Consider the following 8,970-nt stretch of genomic DNA (forward strand, 5'->3'; position numbering starts at 1 on the left):
GGCTAGAGTGCTCTCTGGCATGAGGAATATGCAAGGAGAGAAGCATTCAACATGAGCAACGAGTCGTGCTTTCAAAGAAAAAATAGGACCGCCAGAAAGGGTAAAGGCAAACACATGGAGACTTCACCTCATGAAAAAAAAAAGAATAAAAGCGGCAATACCATAGCCGAAGGACAGGGAGGGTGAGAAGAAGAGCACAGAAGTAAACACAGTAAAACAGTCTCAAAGGACTTGAGCAAAAGGGAACTTAACAGAGGCTATAGTGTAACACATAGAAAAGAACAAACCAAAGAGCGGGAGACAAATCAGGGGGAGAAACTAGGCTAGCGTAACGACACGGCACACTCAGCGTCGCTGCGTGTTGCACCATCGTGAACACATACGCGAACCAGCGCAAACAATGAGAAACAAGGGATAAAAATTGTGAGAGAAAAAAGACAGCGGGCGAAGTGCTGATGTGTGTGGGGGGAGGGGGAGAAAAAGGCGAGCGGAGCGGCAAAATGGAAGGGGGCAACTAAGCGGTAATAAACGAAGAGATCGCAAAGTGTGCCCACTGAGGTTTGCAAGAGTAGCTGGAAGAAGAGCGCATACGCGTGTAGTTGTATGCTCTCGCCTGTGTGTGTGTGTGTGTGTGTCCAGAAGAGAGAAGTGGGTAAAGCTAACGTGACGCTCGATCCACTGCGACACAACCGCACATGTGTGAAAAAGACGACGAAGCTACGACGGCGCCAAAGACACGGAAAGGAAAAGGAAGAGAAAGGTGGCAAAGAAAAAAGAGGGACAGTTGTCATACACCCCCTCCCACACACACACACACACATATATATATCAGCTGGTGAGGGACATCATATGTACTTACACTCCTTCGCGTTAAAGGAGGGAGAGCAAGCGCGTTTGAGAGGGAAAAAGGTGAGTTGTTCATTTTCCACCGAGCACCCTCCAATGCCGCAAGCGCACACACAGGAAAGGGTCGATGGGCCAATAAAATGCTCTTCGTCTGTTTCTTTGATTGTTCTTGTTTTTTGTTTTCAGAGTACCTGTCACACAAAGAGCATACCGCTAACGAAGAAAAGGAAAAGGAGATGGGGGTATGGAGAGCTAGCATGACAGAACCAGGTAGTAGCCGTTATAAATGTGCTAAGCAGTTCTAGGCGAAAGTGAAAAGCAGGCCTCCAGCTCTTCTCCCACTTGCATGATGTAAGTGACTGCAAACTATTGGGTGGTACAAAATCGTAGCGGTGCTTGTCTCCTTTTGCGTTCTCCTCGATGTGGTCCACACCTCTGAACGTAACTGTTTCACTCGACAAGCGTGGACTGCGAGAGCATACTAATCGAACCAGCGCCGGCCACCAGACATGTTCGGCACCGTCCAGCCGTCTTGGTACTGCCACAAATGGTGCGGGGTGCCACCCGCATTACCGAAGAAAAAGTGATGTGGCGTTCCCGGCGGCACTTCCTTCATAAATGGGTGTGGAAGGCCAAAGAGCATATCATACGCTACGCAGAATACAAAGAAGGCCACAGACGAGCGGTAGAAGAGCCACTCAAACGGGATTTGAAACGGCCAGCCGAGGGCGTGCTTGGTTACATAAAACCCGCCTGCGGTAGGCGCCAAGCTGATTTGCTTCTGATGCTCGCGGTACGGAAATGTGCGCCTCGGCACCCCATACGGGTAAAGCTCCTTCACGCTGAAGCCACTCCGCCTCGTCAGCGTAGAGCGAAGCATGCTGGGGCGAACGTGCTCTACTAGAAATGAACAAAAGCGACTAATGGGATAGAAACGTACAGCATCACACTATGAACGATACTGAGTCTTGTGTGCTATGGTGCGTGTGGTTTGCTTTTGCGTTTATAATCGATGTAATGAGGCGCACATAGAGGGGCAAGGATAGAGAGAGGGAGTCATAATTTATAACAGGACAAAGGTGCCCGAGGAAACAGAGTTTTCACTCACCGCCCATTGCTAGTCATTCCATGACTGGCACGCGTGCGCATTGTCGTCTGACGAGATGCGAGCACCGCGTGCGCAAATATCGACTCAAGTCCGCCCGGCCCCTCGTAAGCTACTCAAGGGAGTGTGCGTTTTGCCGCAGCGTACGTTATCTTGACGTAGGTTGTAACACGCATAACCCGACTCACCGGGGTCCTCCCCACTTCGTATGTGCGAGGGTGTCGCCGCATCGCCAAGCTTCGCCTTCGCATCAAGGCGAAGCCCATAGGGCACCACTAGGCGCACCATTGGGGAAAATGAAACCCTCAGCACCATGTAGCACGCTCCAAAGAACAAAACGGTATTTTACATCTGTACATGTGCGCAGAAAAAGGGCGTATACGCGATATCATGCCGCGGATCTCGCCATGTCTTTCAACTTCTGCAGCTCATTCAACCGAATAGCCAGTACGCTGTTGAAGGTGTCCATGTTTTCAAGCGGCGGCGCCTCCCCCTCCTCGACAAGGCCCGGTCTCTTTGCCACGATCTCCTGAGCGAGCTTCAGATGCTCCTCCGCCCTGTTGATGTTCTTGCTCAAAAGTGCGCAAATGCCGATGTTCAGCACCACGGTCGCATCCGCCGTGAGTATCTTTGCCTCCGGGCTGCGGTCTAGCAACATAGTGAAATCGCCATCAGCCAGCTTCAACAGCTTCGCTGCCTTCTGCGCTTCCTCCTCCTCCTCAATTTGCTGGCGCACCTCGGCCTTCACCTCCTTGAGAGTCGTCGCGCCGCCAGGGACTCGACTAATAGTCGAGGAGGCCGCTTCTGTCATGTGTTGGGTTGAGCTGCCATGCACTGCCTTCGCCGCGTCGGCAGATGCCTCCGGCGCGTCGCTGTCAGAACTCCCTTCGCTCTCCTCTCGCCGCAGAATTGACCTCTCCGCCATGTGCAACGCTGTGCACCCACGGCGAAACCTCGCGTAGGCATAGCCTTCACTACTGTCGAGCGCCTTTCCGTAGCACTCGATCGCCTTCTCCAAGTGGCCTTGGACCTCGTACGCCTTGCCCAAGTTTGCCATAGCGTAGTAGTTGGCCTCGTTGAGGCGGACCGCGGCGCTAAAGTCACGCACGCAGGACTCAAAATGAACGGAGCGCAAGCGCAACCCCGGTACGCTGCTCTGCAGAACACAAAGACCGCGCATGTTGTACGCATGATCGTTTTCTGGATCTAGCGAGATAATACTAGTATTGTCTTCGATGGCGTGCAGGTAATCGTGCAAGGTTTGGAAGCAGTTTGCGCGCCATTCAAGAGCCTGCACGTTTGTTGGCTCCAAGTCCAGCGCGTGAGAGTAGCACTCGATCGCTTCCTTGTACATTCCCTGCATTCGGTTCCATTGCCCGAGCAGGAAGAACGCAAGCGAGCTTGCGTCGTATGCCTCAATGGCAGCATCCAGTGCCGTTTTGGCCTTGGTGAAGTTTGGCTCCGCGCTACGACCTGTCGGTTCTAGATATCCTCGGGCCTCAGCACATTTTTCGTAGCACTCCCTCATACGCGCCTCGAGCAGCTGCCTTTCCTTCTTGGCTTTTGCCCTCTGAGCCTTTGCCGCGGACTTGAACAAACCTTTCGGAGGCATGGCGACGTGCTGCCGGACTGTGTGAAAGAGCTATTAGATGCGCAGTGCGCGGGAGACAAAGAAAAAAAAGCGCTCGGCTTCAGCGAAAACGCTCCGGCGATGCAGATGACTAGATACGCAAGACACCAGACGGTCGTGATTCTCATCCCAAGGGCAAATGATGTGTAAAGCACAAGAGGAAGCAAGTAGTTGAAAAGTGGTCTGATGAAGTAGTAAGAGAAGCATATGTGACACATCCTCTCCCCTCCATTTCGCGCTACCGCAGCGAATGAACTGCACGGACCCACGCCTCCGACCTCATCAAAGCTGCGGCAGGAGCTTACTGAAGGCTGGTTTGAAGGGATGAAAGTATCTGGACAATCGCACGGCGATCGCCATGACGCGCAGCAGCGTCGTCGTATTTGCCCCTGCTAATTTGTACGATTTGCTTCGCTTTCTAGAAAAGGGTTACTTAATCTTGTAGGTTTTAATAAACAAGGAAAAACGGTGATGATGGTGTGAATAGTGAGGACGCACGGCACAACACGGCGGAGAGAGTTGAACAATGCGTGCCAGTGTTTAGTATCCATTTGATAATTAAGAGCGTGCGGCCGCAAAATTCAGCGAATCTGCGTGCTTGCTCCTCTTTTCAAGTAACTCTTAAGTAAGCCTTCTTGAGTCCTCACTCCAGATTAAAGAAAAACAATTATCAATCAGAGCGTACCTCACAGACTTCCGTAACGAGAACAAAAGAAGAGAGAACCAGTCACACAAAAAAAAGGTGGAGAGCTGAAAAAGAAGAAAAAAGCTACCGTAAGTCATAGGGCTCAGTGGTATGTGTGCTGGAGAGAAGGACCAAGAAAAGAAAGCAAAACAAGCCGTCTTGCGTAACTGGGCCCCCGCCGCTGCGCTTTGATCATCAGCGGCGAACGAGCAAAGCAAAAAGAAAAAGCCAAAGCAGCAACCTCCCCCAGCGGATGGCGTTCAGCACTTCAAGCAGTATCTGATTTGCGTGCAGGCGAGAACGGTGCCAGCTCGTTGCTCTCTTTCTTGAATGCAAATGTTCGCCGCGCGCACAGGTACTCCTTCTCATCCGCGGAAGGAACCTTGGTCCAGCTGGGATCCTTCTCAATCAGCTCGCGAAACGTCAAGTAAGCCTCGGAAACTGCATGAAGCCCATACTCCGAGGCCACCGCTATCAAGAAATCAATGGGAATGACGTTCACGTCACGCATTGGTCCGTTGTTGGTGGTGAACTGGAAAGTGTGACCGATGCGAGGAACAGAGTCGACGGACCATCCCGCCTTCATGATGCTATTTGCGTACTTCTTTCCCTTCGCAAAAAGAACGCTAGCGTCGATAAACATACCGAGAAAGGTACCACCAGGAACCAGGGCGTTTGCGATGCTGCCCAAAAAATGACGCGCCTTTTCCTCGCTGCAAAACGCGTGGTGAAGCCCAGCGAAACAGTTGATGACATGAAACTGTCGGGGGTGGATTTTCACAATGGTGCTCATCCAAAAGTCTTCGGAAAACACATCGCCGCAGATGACGTCGTAGCGTGCCTCAGTTGGCATTTCCTTCGAGCTGGAAATGACGCTCGTTGTCGCATCAACCACGCTGCGCTTCAGATCGATGCCCACATAGCGCAAGGTCTTATTGCGCATCCACTTACGCACAACAGACCCGCCACAACACAAATCCAAAACATCGTTCGACGGCGTCTTCGGATTCATCAGATCGATCAAGAGAGATACACATCGGGTGGTCACCTGCTGTGTGAAAGTCGCGTTTGGCGGCGGTGGCACGTGATAGCCGATTTCAGCGTCCGTGTTGAAGGTCGAAAACGCCCTCCAGCACTCTTCACAGTAGAAAAGATTGCTGGTGCCGTCCAGCATGCCCAGCGCAAAAGCACGCCCGCAGTACATGCAATCGCCGTGGCCCGTCTCGATCCAGCAGTTCTTGCACCAGTACGCATTGTGCCTACTATTCCGCCTCCCCACGTCGTTCACCTTGTGGCACCGTTCGCACTGATAAGAAGGCGCCTTCAAAAGCCACAGCATCTCGTCCTGCGTCACGCCAGGGCTATGAACAAGCTCATCAACGTGATCAAATGAGTCTGCCTCGCAGTTTTCGGCGGCGTCAAAGTCCTGCAAAACATCCCACCAGTGAGCGCCATCGTCGGCACGGCGAAGCAGACATTCTACAATTGAACCCACAGCCAGCGTGGGGTACGCCTCCCTCTGATAATCTGCGAATTCGCCTTCGTAGGGGATGATTATCCTGTTGTGGACGCTGTTGGAAGAGACCCCAAGGTAAGCGCGGTCAAAACCCTCGTTCATTTCGTTTGCGACCACAACTTTTTCGACCGAAAAACGCACAGTGAGGGACGTTGGAGGGAGCCAGACGAACGTGGGAAATACCGAATCGTCATCCAGCTGTATCGATGGTGTAAACACGAGGCCCATATTGCTGTGATCGAAGACTGGGGTATCGACGAGTTTCTTGGAGGAATCTAACGGAAGACATTCTGCTTTAAGAATAACAATGTGCGCAGGATGGGCGTGCGGCCATGTGCTTTCGTCCTCAATTCCAACACTGTTCAGCATGCGCATGCGTTCAGCAAACGGGATGCCTTTGGTCTCCTTGCCTTTGAAAAGCAAAACGTCGTCTATGATGATGCGATAATCCAGGCTGCTTCGATACGAAGGGGAAACCGTGCCTTTGAACACACAATTAATCACCGGATCTACGGCTCCACCAAAACAGAGGGGAAGGCCAAAGACGCTGTGATGGGCAACGTCGAACCCGAAAATGTTGCCCTTTGCATCTGTTCCAACAACAACAGGCGTTCCCACAGCTTTTCGGTGAACCGTGTACGTACCTCGCGCAAAACTGTCTGCAGCGTCCGCAAATGACATGCGCGTCAACATCTGAACTGGAGAAAGATGTTTTCGAACACGTTGCCATAGTTCCATTGCGCTAGCGGCTGATGCCCAAGCCCAGCACGGCAGAACTTTCTTCACATGCGAAGGAACGCCCCCGTAATATGTGTGGTTTGTGTCAAGTGACAAATCTGCGGCCAGCATTGCGTCAAGATTGCTGCACACATAAAACGGTGCGCTTTTGTTGCGACTCAGCAATTCTCTCGTCGCCGCATCGAGAGAGGAGGTAGAAAATGAAACTCCAATGACGCTAGCGCTACAATCATCACACAAAAGTCCAATATACCAAATTATGTCCCAAAGCGGAATGGTAACTGGGTTCTCGCTCGCTGCCGGATCAACGTGCAGGTGCAAAACGTGAATTCGGTCCCACTTTACATCTCCGTTGAGTATCTCCAAGAGTTGCGTCTCGACGTCGCGCAGCGCCTTCCACGCCTCGAAAAAATCGTCTGCCCGATACTTCATTTCCAGTGAAAAATCGGCTCGCCGATCCTTTATTGCACTAAGCTTCGCCTCCTCACCGACAGTGATCATGACGCCTAGCTGCAAATGAGGACTGCAGAGGTACGGCACCACCGATTTCATGCGCACAATGCGCGCAACGGAAACAGGAGACTCAGACATGATGCCCCCAACCACCACCTCTAGCGATTCAGGTGAAGTGCACGCTGCGAAAAAATAGTGCCGGTATGTCCCGTTCGTCTGAATTCCGCCCATGCCAACCACCGATCGACTGTAGCCGATTGCTGACACGCTAGCATTTTCCGAAACGGCCGCAAAAAATGCTTCCCAGGCGTTTGCCAGAAAAATGGCGACGTCGCCGTTGAATTCAGTTGGTAAATCTAGGTGCACGAGAAGACCGCGAGAATCATTTAAATGTGCGACAGCGGTAAGTTCCGTGTATAGCGTCAAGATAGACCGTGAAAGCAAAAAACCCGACGAAACATGCTCTTCGTCGCCATTTGACGGGATATTGCTCGACACCATAAACTGCCCGTTAAGAAAGTACTGCAGTGAGTCGTCATCCAATCCACCACGTTCGGCGTAGAGATACTTAAGTGACAAAAGTGAGGAAATACTGTTCAAGTACCGATCTTCTTGAACAACGCTCATCTTTCTCTCAACCGGAACGCTCAGTCGGTATCGGTACCAGCCAATTGTATGGAAGCTCGGAGGTGCCCCTTCAATCACCCCCGGAGGAACGAACGCTTTCGCATTGACGTTTAGCATGTTGGTTTCTTTTACAGGAAAAAAAGAGCAGCACTGTTGATTGCATTTTCATCAAATGGCAACATGCAGTTTCAGTAGAATAGAGGAAATCGAATGTGAGAGAGATAGCATTCCATTTTTTTTCTTCGCAGCAGCAAAGCAACAGGTGCACAACAATCTTTTTTTTTTTGCACTCTTATGAGAAGCAGTAGAGCGGGTTGCTGAAGAAATATTCCAGCGCTTCACTCACCGCTAACGGCATCATAGAGCAAAGAGAGCACGAATGGCTTGGCAACGCCAGGTCTGCTTTTGCAGCAAAAGTGATGTACGTGTGGGAGCTTCTTTTCTACCAGTGGGGCATAAGGGAGAAAACTAAACATTTTTCTGCCTCGACTTTCACATAGGAACTTTCAGCTTCGCCACGCATCTAAGTTGACCATTAGAAAAGGAGAATACCGCCACTCGATCAGTTCTGCTTTCACTCCTGACAACACACAGCGCATCAGTCGTTTTCTCTTTTTTCTCAACCCTTGAAGAAACGAGGTCACATGATACACACATGCTCCACGCCACGACCTCCCAAGATCTATGACTTTGCTCGCACAGTCGAAAATCGTCCCCTTTTTACCCGTTTTAGCTGCTTAGCTCTTTCGACACACTAGCAAGATGTCAACCCAGATCTCCTTCAAGGGCTGCCTCTCACCCATGCGCGTTCTCACGCTTGACACTCAAACAAAAAGCTTTCACAGAAGAGAGCATTCAGCTCTACTTCGCGAACTCGCAAGCCACGCAACCACGCTGCATGCACAAAGCCCTCGTTCAGTTTTTCGACTAATTGAAGAAGAGAAATGAAACATCACATATTACTGCATCGACTCCTTCATCCCGGTCGACAGTGCTCCCAAGGCAAAATACGGTCATTTAACACGAACGTCCTAGCGCACAATCAGTAAAACTTCACTCTACCAGGCATGTCACACGCCCCCATCGCGCGGTGCGAAGCAGCGCCAGACACGCGGTGCAGCAATGCGCCGACTCAGTCATCGGAGCACTGCCCACCTCCCGCCCCGCAGGTCGCCTCGCAGCCGCGCACAGCAGGCGGGTCGCCACGTCGTGCATCCCTCGCGGCGGCACCCGGGCCCACCCACCAGTAGGCAGCGTGAGGGCCGGGCGTGGGATACGCTCGGGTCGCGCACACACCCCGCCCATCACATGGACGGCACAGGCGCGTGCACGGTCACAGGCCGCCCCGACGCAGCGCCATCCAGGGCCCG

At 51.9% G+C, this 8,970-nt stretch overlaps 3 protein-coding genes across 3 annotated transcripts; all 3 read right to left on the reverse strand.

Annotated features, from left to right (window-relative positions):
- Positions 1-1,327: 1,327 nt before the first annotated feature.
- Positions 1,328-1,726, reverse strand: LDBPK_110570 (hypothetical protein, conserved; the record flags this gene model as incomplete). Its single annotated transcript, XM_003858985.1, has 1 exon — positions 1,328-1,726. The coding sequence occupies one exon, from the start codon at positions 1,724-1,726 to the stop codon at positions 1,328-1,330; it is 399 nt and encodes a 132-aa protein (XP_003859033.1).
- A 613-nt stretch (positions 1,727-2,339) lies between these two features.
- On the reverse strand, positions 2,340-3,563 carry LDBPK_110580 (tetratricopeptide repeat (TPR) protein; the record flags this gene model as incomplete). The annotated part of the gene is made up of 1 exon (XM_003858986.1): positions 2,340-3,563. One exon carries the CDS (start codon positions 3,561-3,563, stop codon positions 2,340-2,342), a length of 1,224 nt encoding a protein of 407 aa, XP_003859034.1.
- A 971-nt stretch (positions 3,564-4,534) lies between these two features.
- On the reverse strand, positions 4,535-7,717 carry LDBPK_110590 (hypothetical protein, conserved; the record flags this gene model as incomplete). Its single annotated transcript, XM_003858987.1, has 1 exon — positions 4,535-7,717. The coding sequence occupies one exon, from the start codon at positions 7,715-7,717 to the stop codon at positions 4,535-4,537; it is 3,183 nt and encodes a 1,060-aa protein (XP_003859035.1).
- Positions 7,718-8,970: the final 1,253 nt, after the last annotated feature.

This window comes from Leishmania donovani, chromosome 11, assembly GCF_000227135.1.
Source record: "Leishmania donovani BPK282A1 complete genome, chromosome 11".
Classification (NCBI taxonomy): Eukaryota; Euglenozoa; class Kinetoplastea; order Trypanosomatida; family Trypanosomatidae; genus Leishmania; species Leishmania donovani.